This window comes from Erinaceus europaeus, chromosome 13, assembly GCF_950295315.1.
Source record: "Erinaceus europaeus chromosome 13, mEriEur2.1, whole genome shotgun sequence".
Taxonomy (NCBI): Eukaryota; Metazoa; Chordata; class Mammalia; order Eulipotyphla; family Erinaceidae; genus Erinaceus; species Erinaceus europaeus.
In genome coordinates this window covers 72,424,351-72,441,894 of record NC_080174.1, presented here as the reverse complement: position 1 = coordinate 72,441,894, position 17,544 = coordinate 72,424,351, and the positions used below count along the sequence as shown (strand labels likewise).

The following is a 17,544-nucleotide window of genomic DNA, read 5'->3' as shown; positions in this document are numbered from 1 at the left end:
TTTTCCCTTTTGTTGCCCTTTTTTTTTACTTTTTTTAAATAATTTTTTTTTAATATTTATTTTATTTATTTTTCCCTTTTGTTGCCCTTGTTGTTTCATTGTTGTTGTTGTTGTTGGATAGGACAGAGAGAAATGGAGAGAGGGAGGGGAAGACAGAGAGGAGGAGAGAAAGATAGACACCTGCAGACCTGCTTCACCACCTGTGAAGCAACTCCCCTGCAGGTGGGGAGCCGGGGTTCGAACCGGGATCCTTATGCTGGTCTTTGTGCTTTGCGCCACCTGCGCTTAGCCCGCTGCGCTACAGCCCGACTCCCTGTTGCCCTTGTTTTTTATTGTTGTTGTTACTGATGTCATCGTTATTAGATAGGATAGAGAGAAATGGAGAGAGGAGGGGAAGACAGAGAGGGGGAGAGAAAGACAGACACCTGCAGACCTGCTTCACCGCCTGTGAAGCGACACCCCTGTAGTTGGGGAGCCGGGGGCTGGAACCGGGATCCTGATGCCAGTCCTTGTGCTTTGCGCCACCTGCGCTTAACCAGCTGCACTACAGCCCGACTGCCCTTTTTTTCTTAAACAGTAAAGGTTTAAGTAGTTGAATTTATTCAACTTGAAAAGAATCTTCAGAATCCTTACAGTGATATTGTTTTCCAGGTCTTTGACAGAATAAAAGGGTCTCTTTTGCCAATACCAGGAAAAAACTTTGTGAGGTTATATATCCGCAGCAATCCAGATCTCTATGGTATGTGTAGTGCCGTTTTGATTCTTTACCATGTACCAGTTGAACCCAGGTGAGTGTACAGGTGGCCTGGAGAGTTGGAGACATGCACTGTGGTCTGGGCATGCAGCATTCTGACTCTTCTTGGCTTCCGTAGAGATCCTTATTATAAATTTGGGAAAAGATACAATTGTGTGACATGTTTATACTTTGATTACAAGTAGTAGTGTGTCCTCCGAAAGCCCTTAAAAGACAGTACAAACTTGGGATAAATTAAATGACTCCAGATTTTAATTTGTTTGAAAGGGCTTGACAGGGGAGTGAAATGTGAAGGTGCCCTCACACTTTCTCCTTCATATGCTGAAATTCATTTCTTCCCTCAGTTTAGTCATTACGCCTTTGACATGCAACTAGAGGACTGGGCTGAGCACTGGTGTTTTGTATATGCCCAGTCACTGCTCCTGGACTATCTTTTAATTATTTTTATTTTATATAAGGAGGGTGGGGGGCTGGGGGCCTACCAGCAGCACTCCACAGCTCTTGGAGCTTGTCCTGGTGTTCCCACATGGTTCCAGGGCTTGAACCAGGGGCCTCATACAAACTAAGCCATGTGCTTTATCAGCTGAGCTATCTCTCTCTGTGTCTTTTTGATAGGACAAAGAGAAATTGAGAGAGGAGTGGGAGATAGAGAGGGAGGGAGAGAGAAGGAAATACACCTGCAGACCTGCTTCACTGCTTGTGAAGTGACCTTCCTGAAGGTGGGGAGCTGGGGGCTCAAACTGGGATCCTTGTGCAAGTCCTTGCACTTCATACTGTGTGCACGTAACCTGCTGTGCCATGTCCAGGCCCCCAGTACCATTTTCCTGCCCCCAGCACACATATTGACTCTTAGGTAAGGGAGTAACCTTTGCTTCCTATAGTCTGGTAAAGGTTTAACTAAATAACCATGAGGTACTCGTGCGCGCGCGTGCTCTCACGTGTGTATGTGTGAGTGCGCGTACGTGTGCGTGTGTGTGTTATTCTCCAGTAAAAGAGGATAAATCAATGTCTTGCTGCCCTAACTATGGAAGGTGTTTTGACCTTTGCATTTCAGTACTACCTGTCTTTTGTTTTATGTTTTATTTTATTTGCCACTCTGTACTTGCATGAGTTCTGTACTTTTGGCAGACTCTTTTTTATTTTTATTTATTTTCTTATTATTTTTACCAGAGTACACTGCTCAACTCTGGCTTATGGTGATGCTGGCAGCTGAACCTGGGACTTTGGAGCCTCTGGCAGGAGAGTCTCTTTGCATAACCATTATGCTGTCTGCCTTTGTCTCATTTATTTATGCATTTATGTATGTATGTATTTATTTATGTATTTTAAAGAGAAAGCAAGAGCTAGAGACATGAAGAGAGAAGGAAAGACACCACAGCACTGTTCCACTGCTTAAGCAGCTTCCCCAGACAGATGTTCCCACGTGGTGACCGGGGCTGTAACGCAGGTGCTAGTGCAGAGTGCAGCTGTGCAGTCTGGTGGGTGAACTGCCCACTGACACCCCTCCTTTCCCACCCACCACCCCCATCTCTTAAGGCTGATGATTATTGAGTTACGTGTTTGACCTTTTTAAAAAAAGGAAATTCCCACTAAATGAGTATTGAATACATCTAAAATTTGTTTTCTCTTAGTTACATGAGCAGAGAAAGAGAGATAAATTATTCTTAAAGAATTTAAAGTAAAAGACTCTGGGGTGGGTGGGGGGCAGAATAAAGATCCAAAAAGGATGACAGAGGACCTAGTGGGGGTGTATTGTTATATGGAAAACTGGGAAATGTTATGCATGTACAAACTATTGTATTTACTGTGGAATGTAAAACATTAATTCCCCAATAAAGAAATTTTAAAAATAAAGAATTTAAAGACTGGGGTTCAAGCTCCCATTCCTCACCTGCAGGGGGAAGCTTCATGAACAGTGAAGAAGGTCATCAGGTCTCTATTTCTCTCCGTTTCAAACCCCCCTCCCATTTCTCTCTGTCTTATCCAGTAAAAAATAGGGGCGGGGGAGGGAAAAAACGGCCATTGCAATAGTGGTGTATTTGTGCCAGCACCAAGCCCCAGCAATAACCCTGGTGGCAAAAAAAAAAAAAAAAAAAAAAAGAGGAAAATGTGAAGATTGACTTGCCTCTGGATTTTTTGGTCTCTGTTGCAGGTCCCTTTTGGATATGTGCCACATTGGTCTTTGCTATAGCAATTAGTGGTAACCTTTCCAATTTCTTAATCCATTTGGGAGAGAAGACATACCATTATGTGCCCGAATTCCGAAAAGGTTGGTGAATTGCTTGCCTTGTTGGGAGTGTTGTCTGCATAGCTATGAGTTCTTTTTACCCACTGAGCTCTGGGCTCCTCTTTCTGCATGCTGCAGCTCCTGCTTTCTGTGTTTAAGACCTCAAGGGGGGAGAAATATTGGTTGTGCAAAAAGATTTTCATGCCTAAAGCTCTGAGATCCCAAATTCAATCCATTGTACCACCGTAAACCGGAACTGAGTATTGCTCTGGTTAAAAAAAAAAGTTGGGGAGTCGGGCGGTGGCGCAGCGGGTTAAGCGCACGTGGCGCAAAGCAAGGACCGACCTAAGGATCCCGGTTCGAGCCCCCAGCTCCCCACCTGCAGGGGAGTCGCTTCACAGGCGGTGAAGCAGGTCTGCAGGTGTCTGTCTTTCTCTCCCCCTCTCTGTCTTCCCCTCCTCTCTCCATTTCGCTCTGTCCTATCCAACAACCATGACAACAGTAAAACAACAAGGGCAACAAAAGGGAGTAAATAAATATTTAAAAGAAAAAGTATATGAATAATAAATTTTATTTAAAAAGAGTTTGAATAGACCTACTGTCTCAGAACTTACCACCCATCTCTCTGAATCTGAATTATTTTTACTGTGGTAAAATGTACTTGATGTAAAATTTGCCATTTTTAACCATTTTACAGCTCAGTGGACTTAAGTACATTCACAATATTGTAGATCCATATAAACTTTTGGAAAACTTTAAGGCAAGGCTCAATAGCAATTGGGAGTTTATCCAAATTAAAAATATACAAGACAAGTAAATGGGGGGAGGGAATCAATGTATGTGAAGGATGTTTATTGTTGCATTATTTGTATTTTTTGAGTGTCCGAAATAGTGAGGGTATTCTTTAAGGCATGATGATTCACCTAGTGAAATCTGTACCAGTCAAAGCTAAAGCCTGAGCTCTTAGCAGCTGTGCTAGTAAAGTTTGCCAGAGGGTTGGGTCTGCAAATTCAGAACCAATTGTATTGTGCTGATGGCTTGTGCATAATGTTCTTGTTCTAATAGTTCTGTTATGGAAGTATTGGGTAATTAAAAAGCTTTTTTTTAATTAATTATTTCTTTTCCTTTATGTTGCCATTGTTGTTGTTATTGATGTTGTTGTTGTTAGATAGGACAGAGAGAAATGGAGAGAAGAGGGAAAGACAGAGGGGGAGAAAAAGATAGACACCTGCAGACCTGCTTCACCGCCTGTGAAGCGACCCTCCTGCAGGTGGGGAGCCGGGGGCTCGAACTGGGATCCTTAACACCAACTCCAAAAAGCTTTTTTTAAAAGGCAGTAGCTTTTAAGACTGTAGATGGCAGCCACCCCAAAAGGAGAGCACTTGCTGCTGGTGATTTGTGTCACTTTGTCAGTTCTGCCCCTCTGTCCTTTCTTCCTTGACTTCCTTGCCATCCAGAGGCTAGAAGGACACTGTAGGCATATGGGCTTTGCAACTAGGGCTGCTGACCTCAAATGTCAGTTCAAGCACACCAAGCTGCTACCTTGATGAACCTGTTCATCTCTTACTCTCTCATTCTTCATCAGTGAAATGAGAATAACAACCACATTACATGACTTTTGTAAGAATAAAGAGTTGCTATAAGACTTTATGTACTGTCACACCTGCTAGAGTTCAGACCTTCCTATAGGTGAGGCCCTGGGTTCGGGTTCAAGTTGTTGTAAAGCCCTGGATGATGGAGTGGGACAGTGGTATCTGTCTTCTTTCTGGGACTCTTCTCTTATTTAAAAAAAAAAAGGATCAGTCATGTGTGAGAACCTGAGTTTATTCCCTGGTTCCACTCTTAAAAAGTTCAGTAAGTTAACTTCTATTTGTACAAATGTGTGTGCGTGAATGCATGCATACATGTATTTAGGAATACTTAACTTGCATGCGTTCCTCTCTCCTTCCTCCCTCCATCCCTTTCCAAGCCCATTTTCCCTTCTTCATAATGAATCACATCTGGATTCAGTCCCAATTCTACTTATCAAATAATTTTTTTGGATTTAATCCACTAAATGCTATTCGTCAAATATAGACCCTGCCTTCAGGTAGCTCAGTGGTTACGTAAGGAACACAGGTAAATGAATATTATTGCATATACCATATGCTCGTTTCTGTATCTGAAGGAAATTGGTAGTTGACAAAAAAAAAAAAAGTGGATCAATGGGCCCACATTCAACCTCCAGGCCCACCTGCAGAGAGGAAGATTTCACAAGTGGTGAAGCAATAGTGCAAATATCTCTCTTTGTCCTCTATCTCCTTTCCCCTTCTCAATTTCTCAGTTTCTTTTTTAAAAAAAAAAAAAGTGAATCAAAAAAGTGAATCAGTCTTCCTTAGGGTCTGGAAACAACAGAGCATCTCTGTCTATTCTTTATCCTCTTTGACTGGACACCCCAGCATTGAGAATGATGAGACATGTGTGTCAGTAAGATAATCATTGACTTTCAATGAACTTTTTCTACTTTATGTAAAGAGTGAGTCACACATGGGGGTCTAATCATGCTTCCACCACTTCTTAATTATTTGGCCTTGATTGTAGTAGTTTACTTCTCTGATTCTCTTTTCTTTGTTTTAAATAGGAATTACTTGTGGTCCAGGAGATGGTGCAGTGATAAAGCTTTGGACTCTCAAGCGTGAGGTCTTGAGTTCAATCCCTGGCAGCACATGTGCCAGAGTGATGTCTGGTTCTTCTCTCTCCTCCTATCTTTCTCATAAATAAATAAAGTCTTTAAAAAAAAAAAAAAGGAATTACTCTTGTAAAACGTAACCTATAGCTTCTGGCTTTCTTTTTTTTCCCTTTTGTTGCCCGCGATCGTTATTGTGGTCATTATTGTTGTTATTGATGCCGTTGTTGTTGGCTAGGACAGAGAGAAATGGAAAGAGAAGAGGAAGGCAGAGAGGGAGAGAGAAAGACAGACACCTGCAGACCTGCTTCACTGCTCATGAATCGACCCACCAACAGGTGGGGAGCCAGAGGCTCGAACTGGGATCCTTAATGCCAGTTCATACGCTTTGTGCCATGTGTACTTAACCCGCTCTGCTACCGCCCAACTCCCTCTGGCTTTATTTCTTTAAGAATGCATCAAGAAGCTGAGCATACAACTTGAGCCTTTTTTCTGGAAATGCTAATTCTTGATTGAGCATTTATCACTCACAAGGCAGTATTCTAAACACACCAGTCTTTACCCGTGTAATTTCCCTAATAACCTTCTAAGGCACTGGACAGTTTGTATATCCATTTTACAAGTGAGGAGACTGGGGCAGGTAAACTAAGTAACTTACTAGTCAGGATTACTAGTTCTAAGTGACTGATCTAGGATTAGAACTCTGGAGTCTGTGCCCCTGATTGTTAGATAATGTGCCTCTCAAGAAAGCACTCAGTATAATGCCTGGCATCCAGTGGGTAGCTGGAGTCAGAATAATGAATGCCATCTCTTTCCTTTTGTTATCCAAGAAAAGGCAGTATGTCAGTGAGAATAATTTGACTTAATGAGGGAGTTTCCAAAGTAGAGAAGGGAATGATCTCTTGGGAACTTCAAATGTCTTAACCAGAGTCTGAATGTAAATGCTAGCAGTATTTTTGTTTTGCCAGGAGTGTTAAGTAAATAACCTGCTGATTTTCATATAGGAAGGGCTGGTGCCATGAGTATAGCCACACTTTACAATCCACCACTCCAGAAAGCGAGAAAAGGAATCCTCTAGGGCGTGCTGCTGCTGGAGGATGAGGAGGAGGAGGTGGGGGCTTGTCTTGCTCTGAGCGTTGCTGTTCTGAGGAGCTGCTAAGTGGCATTTCCACCACAGAGACAAGAAAATGAAACCAGAGGCTATTTCGAGCTATTCATCAGTGAGCTGGAACCCCCTATTTCAGAGACAGAAGGAACTCTGAATAGCATGTGAAGCAAGTTTGATCTGTACCGAGGGCATTTTAATAAATTTGCTAAAGAAATCAGTGTCAGCTCTTGTTATACCAGTAAAGAGGATGTGATTTTCCAGCGGGCTGGCTGGCTGTATTTGATTGAAATGCTAAGTATACACTTGTGATGTGACTCTTCTAAAGTGTTTCGGTTGTATAATGCAATTGTTTAGTGATACTAGTTGTTATTAGACAAATGATACAAACCTTGTGAGAGTCTATTGGGCACTGCCACTCACAGGAACTTACAGAGACTGTTGGGTTCCAGGCTTAGGGGCTCTGAATGCTAGTCAAACTCCCAGTCCAATGGAGTAGCCACTGGGACACGCTAGGGAATATGTCCTGGAAGGTATTGTACATCGAATGCAAGATGGGGATTAAAACGTTTTCCTGTCACCTACAGTGTCCATAGCAGCCACTATCATCTATTCCTACGCCTGGCTCGTCCCTCTTGCGCTCTGGGGCTTCCTCATGTGGAGAAACAGCAAAGTCATGAACATCGTTTCCTACTCGTTTTTGGAGATTGTGTGCGTCTATGGATACTCACTGTTCATTTACATCCCCACAGCAGTAAGTACCACACCTGTTCTCTGAAAACCCGTTGTTTCTGGCCTGACACTGATGTGTGCCTGAAAAGAAGTACAGCACAAGTGGAGTCTGGGGAGCCAAGGGCTTTGCCGAATCTCAGACCCTTGATTCTGAAAGCGTCCCCCTGTCTGCTGCATGCGAGGTTGGGGTGGGGGGAAGGGGCTCCCACCTGGAATGAACAAATGCCTTCAAATAAGGCCCTCTCCTCCCTCTTTTTCTTTCAGATACTGTGGATCATCCCCCAGAAAGCCGTGCGCTGGATTCTAGTCACGGTTGCTCTGGGCATCTCAGGCTCTGTCTTGGCGATGACATTTTGGCCAGCAGTTCGTGAGGATAACCGGCGTATCGCCCTGGCCACGATCGTGACGATTGTGCTGCTTCACATGCTGCTTTCTGTGGGATGCTTGGTATGATCACATTCCTGTATCCTCCTGGCGCTTGAGAGGCAAAGGCTAAAAGACAGTTAGGCATTGGCTTTGTGAAATAAATGGCATTTTAAATAGCCTCTCCTGGGTGAGATGTGGTAAAGTCCTGAGATTTGGTTGTCATCTCTGGCTTTACCTAGTTTCCTCATTAGGTTCAGACGTGGTTCTGGCCAGTGGCAGTGAGGGGCAGAGGGGTGCCTGGGAGTAGGGTTGGGGAGTGCGGCCTGTGGGTGTCTGTGTTGGTTATATGCACAGAGTCAGCAGGCATGTTAAAGTTTAAAGCCTCATATGTGAAAAGTTTGAGAAAGAAATCAAATGTAGTAAAGGGACATTGTTCTAAAGACCAATAATATTTATTTATTTGTCTGTAGGGTCAACAGTACTTAAAAACTCAAAGTTTTTGAGTTCGTGTGTCTGTTCAAGGAGAAATGGTACTTTTGAGTCAGGCGGGCCCAGATTGAAGCTCAGCTCTGCTGCCCACTGGCTGCACAAGCCTCAGCATGGTACTTAGCCAATTTGAATGCCTTCAGCTAGAGCACAGTTAGTGTTTCCTCGCTCAGCTATTCTGAAGATAAACTAATACACATATGGCACTTAACGTCGAACTTGTCCCATAAATACCTGTGAGCTGAGTTGCTGTCCTCTGAGTCTGCAGAAGTGTGGTTTTCTATCTTCTGCACACACTGTGCACAGAAATTTCTGTCCACAGCATTGCCAAAGCCTGACATGGGAATTGACACAACTCTGAAATCCAAGAACGTTAATGTCACAGGTGAAGGAAAGACCAGACCTGCAGGAAAGGTGCAGTTAGCATGTGTCCAGGCCCTTGGTCAGGTATAGCAATTGTGGGAGTAAATACATTGGTCTTCAATATATTTGTTTGTATAGACAGCCAGGGTCTGTACATAAGAGTGCACTAGTAAGTTCCCAACACTTTATCATTGAACAAGCATCATAAGAAATGCCACATCCTGGGATCGGGTGGTAGCGCAGTGGGTTAAGCGCACGTGGCACAAAGCACAAGAATCCCGGTTCGAGCCCCCGGCTCCCCACCTGCAGGGGAGTCGCTTCACAAGTGGTGAAGCAGGTCTACAGGTGTCTATCTTTCTCTCCTCCTCTCTGTCTTCCCCTCCTCTCCCGACTTCTCTTTGTCCTATCTAACAACAACGACATCAATAACAACAATAATAATAACCATAACAACTATAAAACAACAAGGGTAATGAAAGGAAAACAAATAGCCTCCAGGAGCAGTGGATTCATGGTGCAGACACTGAGCCCCAGTGATAACCCTGCAGGCAAAAAAAAATAAAAGAAATGCCCCCTTCTGATGCACAGACCTGGTTTACATGTACTTTACACAAAACTTAGCTTTAAACTCTTGAAACAGAGGACTGATTTGACACATGGCAGAGTGACACCATTAATTTCTGATACTTGGAATCTCTGGGCTGATTCCTTGCAGTGTTGCCATGGCTCCTGAAGAGGATGTGTAACTAACTCACTGTGACACCTCTAACTAGCGTTTTCCTATCTCTGTTCCCCACTATTGTAGCTGGCTGAGAGGTGGTGAAAAGGAGGCAGGAAAGTCATTGGCTTTTTCAGTTCTATGAATGATAGAGATGGGAAGATAGATTGGACAGCGGAATAAGGTGGTATCATCATCACTGTCACCATTATCTTATCCCGTGTGGTATCTGTGACGGGATCTCTAATTTCCTATGTCTGTTATTCCCTCTTGGACAGTAGACCTTGCCTGCCCATCTAGCTACCCAGAAACTCTCTAGAAGAGAACTTTTACTAAAATAGAAAGTGCACTGGATTGGGAGCTATTTGGTGCTGTGAACCTAGGCAAGTGCTTAACTCTCAGAACCCTGGTTTCCTTGTCTGTTGGGGAGAGCCCATATTTTCATGGGCTTTGGAGAAACTCAGTGAGAGGTGGCCGGGCAGTGGCACACCCAGTCAAGCACACATAGTATTAAGCACAAGGACCCACTCAGGGATCTGGGTTTGAGCCCCCTGGGTCCCCACCTGCACAGAGGGGACACTTCACAAGTGGCAAAGCAGGTCTGGAGGTGTCTATCTTTCTCTTTCCCTCTCTGTCTCCCCTCCTCTCTCAATTTCTCTCTGTCCTGTCCAATAAAAGTGGGGGGAAAAATGGCTTCCAGGAGCAATGGATTCAAAGTGCTAGTACCAAACCCCAGTGATAACTCTGGAGGCAGAGAGAGAGAGAGAAATTCAGTGAGGTGGCTGTGCAAATCTTTCATATTCTGTGAAAGGTTCCTCAAGTATAAAGAAGTTTTTAGCAGAGCTCTGTGTCATTGGAAGCTTCTGTGTCATTCCAAAGCTTCCACTTTGTTGCTTATTCTTCCTTAGTGTCCCAGTGAGCATGGACTGAGGTCACAACCAGGATGTAGATCAGAGCTTACGTCTCCCACTCTGAAGACAGTATCCAGTTATTGGTATCTCTCTCTCTCACTGCTATCTTCCCATCTCTTCCCTGGACTTACTCATTTTATATCTGGTTGAGAAGGTGGAGACAAGGCCTTGCTCTCTTCAGCTCTTAGGGACTTAAGGAGCAGGACAGAAGGGACAGTGGAGCAGAATGGTGACTGCAAGTAGGGACCCTCTTCTTGGAAGGCAGACACAGTTTCCTCCTCAACGAAGGGGTTCATCTGTGATGAGGTGTCTAGCCGAGCATGCACCTTGCTTGAGACTCTGTTCACTGTTCTCCTTTGTCTTCTGGGGGAGCTGGGCAGTGCCAGAGAGCTTCAGCAGAAGTTAGGAGATGCACCTGGTTCCACCTCTACCAGTCCTTGCCTTCTCCACTTCCCCTCTGCACCTCCACCTCCTCACTTAGAGAAAGACGCTCAGGGGCTGGGCAGTGGTGTCCTGGGTTATGCGCACATAGAACAAAGCACAAGGACCCACACAAGGATCCCAGTTTGAGCCCCTGGCTCCCCACCTGCAGGAGGGACTCTTCACAAGTGGTGAAACAGATCTGCAGGTGTCTTTCTTTCTCTGTCCTCTTCTGTCTCCCCCTCCTCAGTTTCTTCCTGTCTTATCCAATAAAATGGGGGAAATGGCTGCCAGGAGCAGTGAATTCATAGTGCTGGCACCGAGCCCCAGAAATAACCCTGGAAATGAAAAAAAAAAAGTAGAAGAAGAAAAGAAAAGATAGAAAGAAAAAGGAACTCTAGTAATATCTTCACTGTGTCATGTGCAAAACATGACACAGTGTACAAATGGAAGATATAACTGGGAGAGAGGTTGACAGGGGCATTATTGGAGCTGAGAGACATGGGCCAAACCAGTTTGAGCTTCTCACTGTCCCCTGTTGAACACGCTTGGTGCTTTTGCCTTAGTACAGTGATATATGACAGCCCTCACCTGCTGAGAGGCCCATAGTACTTGTGCGTGTACTTGACCTCTGACACTGGTCCTGGAACACACCTGGCAGGGATAACTCAGGCAGGCCCAGAGGGTGCTTCCCAAGCCAGTGTATTTGGAGATGGACAAACTTCGGTGGCCACTGATGGGACTTGAACTTTCTGCCAAGTAGCAGCCCCTCCCTGACCACAGTGCCCCGTGTCTGGGCTGGGGCACTGAGTACGTGCTGAATTGTAGGCTGTGCTGGAGAGTATGTAAGCCTACACCTTGGAGCTAGGGAATGCGACCCTGGCTCAGACACCACTGTAGACAGCCTTGGGAGAGTCTGTGTTTCCGTGCCTCTGCTTTCTCATCTTTAAGTAGGGATGAGCTAGCTTACTGTCAGGTCATCCTGCAGACGACTGGTCAGGTCAGGGTTGTGCCTGGCACACAGTACCCCACCCCCCATGACAGCCATGTTATCAAGTATTTGTGGAGATTTCATCATAGAATTACAGCTTGTCTTTAAAAATCATCTCTGCCATTTTTTTTTTAAGATTTATTTATTTAAATATTTAGTTATTCCCTTTTGTTGCCCTTGCTGTTTTATTGTTGTAGTCGTTATTGATGTCATTGTTGTTGGATAGGACATTTCTCCATTTCTCTAGAAGTGGAGAGAGGAGGGGAAGACAGAGAGGGGGAGACCTACTTCACCACTTGTAAAGTGACTTCCCTGCAGGTGGGGAGCCGGGGGCTCAAACCGGGATCCTTATGCCAGTCCTTGTGCTTTGCGACACCTGCACTTAACCCACTGCGCTACAGCCCGACTCCCATTTCTTCTGTTTTATAGGTAGGAAAAGTGAAGTCCACACAGGGGCAAAGTGAAGTTAGTCACAGTGTGAGCTAATTTGGAACCAGCCTATTTCTTCATTCTGTTGAGGGTAGTCCCCCACACTCCCCCCCTCCCCAGTCCGTAGTCCCCAGAAAGGCATTGTTCCTGCACCACAGGGCTTCATGGCTCAGTGCACCTGTAAGATAGCACTAGCAGTGGGGCCCCGACCCCTATTCTTTCCCTGTCTCAGGAACCAGATGGTAGCAGGCTCTGAAGACAGATCCTTTTTTTTTTCAAGATTTATTTATGTACAAGAAGAGAAAGGGGGGGGGGGAGAGAGAGAGAACGAGCACCATAGCATCACTTTGGCACATACGGTGCTAGGGATTGAACTCAGAACTTCAAGGGGTGGGGGTTTGGTTTTGTCACTAGGGCTAGCACTGGAACTTAACTCCTATATGATTCCACTGCTCCCAGAAGACATTTTTTTCTTTTTAGATAGGATGAGAGACAGAGAAGGAGAGACATCACAACTCTGCTCTACCATTTGTGAAACTTCCCCTATATATAGGTGTGTGACTGTGGTGTCCAGGTCCTTTTACACAATAAAGTGTGTGCTTATCAAGTGAACTTTATCCTGGCTCCTTTTAAAAGCCAAAGGGCTGGGAGCTAGGTAGGTGGCACACCTGGTTGAGCACACATATCATACCATGCACAAGACCCAGACGCAGGCCTCCAGTCCCCACCTGCAGGGGGGAAGCTTCACAAGCAGCAAAACAGTGCTACAGGTGTGTGTGTGTGTGTGTGTGTGTGTGTCCTATCATTTTCCCTGTCTCTATCCAAAGTAAGAATATTTTTTAAAATTTATTTATTCCCTTTTGTTGCCCTTGTTGTTTTATTGTTGTAGTTATTGTTGTTGTTATTGATGTTGTTGTTGTTGGATGGGACAGAGAGAAATGGAGAGGGATGGGGAAGACAGAGGGAGAGAGAAAGACAGACACCTATAGACCTGCTTCACCGCCTGTGAAGCGACTTCCCTGCAGGTGGGGAGCCGGGGGCTCAAACCGGGATCCTTATGCCAGTCCATGCGCTTTGCGCCATGTGCGCTTAACCTGATGGGCTACCTCCCAACTCCCAGTAAGAATATTTTTAAAAAAATAATAAAAGTCAAAGAATTGTTCTGAGGATGTGACAAACCAGAAGGAGTCAGCAGAAGTGGACTGTGAAGTGTTAACAGAGTAGGAATAAGCTCCAGCATGTCATGTTGGTGCCCCCTGCTGGCTGATAGTAGCAAACAGAACTGGTGAAGTGGTTCTTGACTTCACGGGGCAGCGTTCCTCTTTTAATATTCCTGAAGGGCCTGGCTCTGAGAGGCAGTCATAAGAGGGCAGTGGTTCCTGATTACTAATGAATCCACCTTCCTGTTGAAGAGCCTGTGTTTGAGGCTGTTGAGATTAGTATTTTTCCTGAGTGGATACTGGTGTTCTCCTGCCTTGAAGCATGTAGGAAGAGTCTCTTTGAGGTTCTCCCTCTTTCACCGCTTTCTGGTTTTTGACAGTTAAATTGTGGATGGTGAGTGGAGGCACTTATCAGACCTTTCATTTCCAAGCTGAAGAATTATGAGGAAAAGCCTACCTGGCACTTTCTTTTAAAGGTCTTTACTAAGAGCCAGCTGGTTTAGCAGCAATCTGTCAGCATCCAGTTCATTACGTATTGATTGGTTGGTTGTATAGTGAGCCGGGCCCCGTGTCAGGTGCTGGTGACACAAAGACAGCACAGATACAGCCTTTGCCCTAGAGGAGAAATGGTGTAATCTAGTGACTAAGAGCTTCAGCTTTGGGACGGGAGAGATAGCTCATCAGGTAGGGCGTACGCCTTGCCAGACATGCAACACAGATCTGAGAGTCCCATCACCCTATAGAAGAAGGTGATGTAGCACTAAAAGAAGCTCTGATGCTATGGTGCCACTCCTCTGTCTGTCTGTCTGTCTGTCTGAATGGAAAAGTGACCTGGAGCAGCTCAGTCATGCATGCATGAGGCCCCACCTCCATAAAAATGGGGGGGGGCTGGGCGGTAGTGCAGTGGGTTAAGTACACATAGTGCAAAGCGCAAGGACTGACATAAGGATCCCGGTTCGTGTCCCCAGCTCCCCACCTGCAGGGGGGTCGCTTTAAGCAGTGAAGCAGGTCTGCAGGTGTCTATCTTTCTCTCTCCCCTCTGTCCTCTCTCCATTTCTCTCTGTCCTATCCAACCACAACAACAGCAATAACAATAACAACAACAATAAAATAGGAAAAATGGCCACCAGGAGCAGTGGATTGGTAGCGCAGGCACCAAGGCCCAGCGATAACCCTGGAAGCAAAATATAGATTAATAAACAAAATAAAATGGTCCAGGAGGTGGTGCAGTGGATAAGGCTTTGGACTCTTCAGCATGAGGTCCCAAGTTCAATCACCTGCAGCACATGTACCAGAGTGACGTCTGGTTCTTTCTCTCTCTCCTGTTATTTCTCATGAATAAATAAATAAATATAAAATAAAATAAAAAAAGAAAGAGAAAACTTTGGAGTCAGAAAGACCCAGCATTTCGTCCTGATATCATCACTCGTTAGCCAGGTGTACCTGACCAAATGACATTCTCTCTCAGGTAAGAATAGTAACAACTCATCAGACGTTTAGGGAGGTGGATAGCACACGATCGCTGGTAGCTAAACTTTCCAAGGTGCTCACATTCAAGTGAGAGAAACAGACACAGGCGGTCATAGTTCATTGTGGTCACCAGTGTGAAAGGACAAGCTGTAGGGGCCACAAGTGTCCCAAAGTACTATTAGCTGGAGCCTAGAAGAATGTCCACTCAGTTGTGTTTTCTCCCCCGCCCTTCCTGCAGGCATACTTTTTTGATGCACCAGAGATGGACCATCTCCCAGCAGCTACAGTAGTGACTCCAAACCAAACAGTTGCAGCAGCCAAGTCCAGCTAAAGAGAAAGTAAGACTTTGTAGGGTTATTATTATTATTGTTATTTCTCTTCTTGATGTGTATTATAGTAAAAAATAGGCATGGGGGGAGACAGCAGCATCAGCTCTGTTACTGTTTCAGTCAGAGCAGAGGGCCAGACCCGACTATCTTGCCACACAGCTTAGAGTGTTGTGTGTTCATGTGCTAGGCTGTGTGTGTGTCCCTCTTGCTGAAGGCTTCAGCTGTAATCCCCGCCTGACTACGGATTTGGAAACCTGTGAGCTCTTAGATTCTTCTCTAAGAAGTGCTCCTCCCTTCTGGTCCCAGTGTCCCTACTCCTCTGCTCCTTGTCCCTTCCCCTGCGACACAGTAAAGGTCTACTCCATTTGAATACAGTCCTGGTGGCTTTTCCAGTTTTTCATGACTTCTCGGGCCGGCCTCAGACCCAGAGAGTGACTTGTCTTAAATTACTCACAGGTGTTCCAAAGCTTACAAATTCTCAGGCCTAGTCTGTTCTGAGAACCGCCCTGAGGAGTCCACTGTCAGTGAGTAGTTTAGTGGACAGGAGGCAAAGCTAACTCCCCCTTGACCCATGACCCATGCCTTGCTTCTCTGCCCTGCCTCCTCAGTACACCAGGACTGCAGACGCGCTGAGCTTCTTCCTGTTGCCGGAACCTTTGCATTTGTTTTCCTAGCTGTTTAAAAGCTTCCTTCCCTCCCAACAGTCGTCACTTACCTTGGGATCCCACTACACCTGGTGTTGTCTATCTGTTTATTATGGCACCTTAAACACTAGTTCACTGATCACTCACTGTCTCCCCACGTATTCATTCCTTCATTTATTTGCTCCCTGTTCACTCCGTGTCTCTATAAGAACAAGGCAAGGATATTACTCTATGTCTCGTGTTCATTCTATGCCATGGTATACAGAGGGTGCTGAGTTTTTAATCACAGGTTGACTTTGTGCCCAAATTGCTGCCTCCTGGAACACTTGGCGTGGTGCAGAGACCAAGGCTTCTGGAGTTAAATAGGATTCAAATTAAGCCCCAGCCCTCCCATGCATTAGCAATGCCCCCGAGGCAGGGGGTGTACTCTCTGTGTACTCTCAGCTAACTTGCCCATGAAAGTAAGGATGATTCAACCCCTTCAGAGTGTAGTGAAGATAGCAGATCATGTCTATAAAAGCTCCCGGAACGTAGTTACAGTGCTTGGTAACAGAACCAGAGCTGAAGCCCCTTTGAAGGGGAGTCAGTTGCGTTGTTTCATTTAGAGCCACTCTTTGCTGATTTACAGATGGTTCAATTCAGAGAATCAACACTTCTTTGATGACATAACCTGCTGGTTAAGAATTTGAGGATGAGGAGCCAGGCACTGGCACACCCGATTGAGCACACACGTTACCATGTGCAAGGACTTGGGTTTGAGCCCCCACTCCCCACCTGCAGGGGGGAGCTTCATGAGCAGTGAAGCAGGTCTGTAGATGTCTTTCTCTCTATCTGTCCCTCCCTTCTCAATTTCTCTCTATCAAATAAAATAGAAGAAGGAGAAGGAGGAGGAAAAAAAAAAAAAGATGGCCCCTGGGATTTGTAGTGTAGGCACTAAGCCTCAATAATCCTGGTGGGGAAAAAAAAAGAATCTGAGTACTGTTATCTGTTGCTGCCTGATAGCGTTACCACAAACATAGCAGTTAGCAGGCATACACTTGTTACCTCAGTTTCTGGGCATAGCTTAGTGTGGTTCTTTTTCCTCTTCAGGTTCTTCCATTACAAATGCATGAGGAGTGTTGATCAAGGCTGGGATCTCTCTGCACGCTGGTCCAGGAAAGGCTCTTCCTCCAAGCTCACCCAACTGTTGGCAGGATTCTGTTCCTTGTGGCTTGTTCGGTGAAGGCCACCTTGCTGGTTGTCTCCTGGAGCCCACCCTCACTCAGCTCCTTGCCATTCAGCCCTCTCCGTGAGATGGCTCACTTCATCAAAGCCATACGCATTTGAGAATCTGTCTACGGCTCTTCAGTTAGGAAGGTGAAAGGCACAGTCCATGTGATATGATCATGGAAGTGACATCACCTCCACCATTTTCTTCTGTTGATTAGCAATAAATCACAAGTCCTGTTCACACTCAAGGAGAGGGATACACAAGCGTCCTTGAGGTATAATTGACAAATAAAGTCGTAAGATACTTCAGGTGTTCGTTTTGATGACTCACAACACAGAGACATTGAGCAGAGAGCATCTTAGGAGTCTGTGGACACAAACACATGCCTGCAGAGCTAGGTGCTTTTTTGATGTATTTCCATATGCAGCTGTCAAGCTGTGACTGGTGAAGCTTAATACTTATTTATCTTTAAAGAACTATTTAGTCACTGTGAGAGAGAGAACATGAGACTGAGGGGTGGGGGTTTACAGAAAACTTCTCATGTAGGCCCAGAAATTGAGCCCA

General features: G+C 45.3%; 1 protein-coding gene across 4 annotated transcripts in view; it reads left to right on the top strand.

Annotated features, from left to right (window-relative positions):
* YIPF1 (Yip1 domain family member 1) overlaps window positions 1-17,288 on the top strand; it is a 30,659-nt gene extending 13,371 nt beyond the window's left edge. For 2 of the 4 annotated variants that reach the window (XM_007534195.3, XM_060206230.1), the window contains exons 5-10: window positions 652-739; window positions 2,907-3,023; window positions 7,339-7,505; window positions 7,748-7,930; window positions 15,036-15,135; window positions 16,860-17,288. In XM_007534195.3, coding sequence (XP_007534257.1) covers window positions 652-739; window positions 2,907-3,023; window positions 7,339-7,505; window positions 7,748-7,930; window positions 15,036-15,128 — 648 coding nt within the window. In that variant the 3' untranslated portion in view covers window positions 15,129-15,135; window positions 16,860-17,288. Of the gene's footprint in view, window positions 1-651; window positions 740-2,906; window positions 3,024-7,338; window positions 7,506-7,747; window positions 7,931-15,035; window positions 15,136-16,398; window positions 16,578-16,859 lie in introns of all 4 variants that reach the window. The other 2 variants (XR_009553892.1, XM_060206231.1) reach the window with 2 other exon arrangements.
* Window positions 17,289-17,544: the final 256 nt, after the last annotated feature.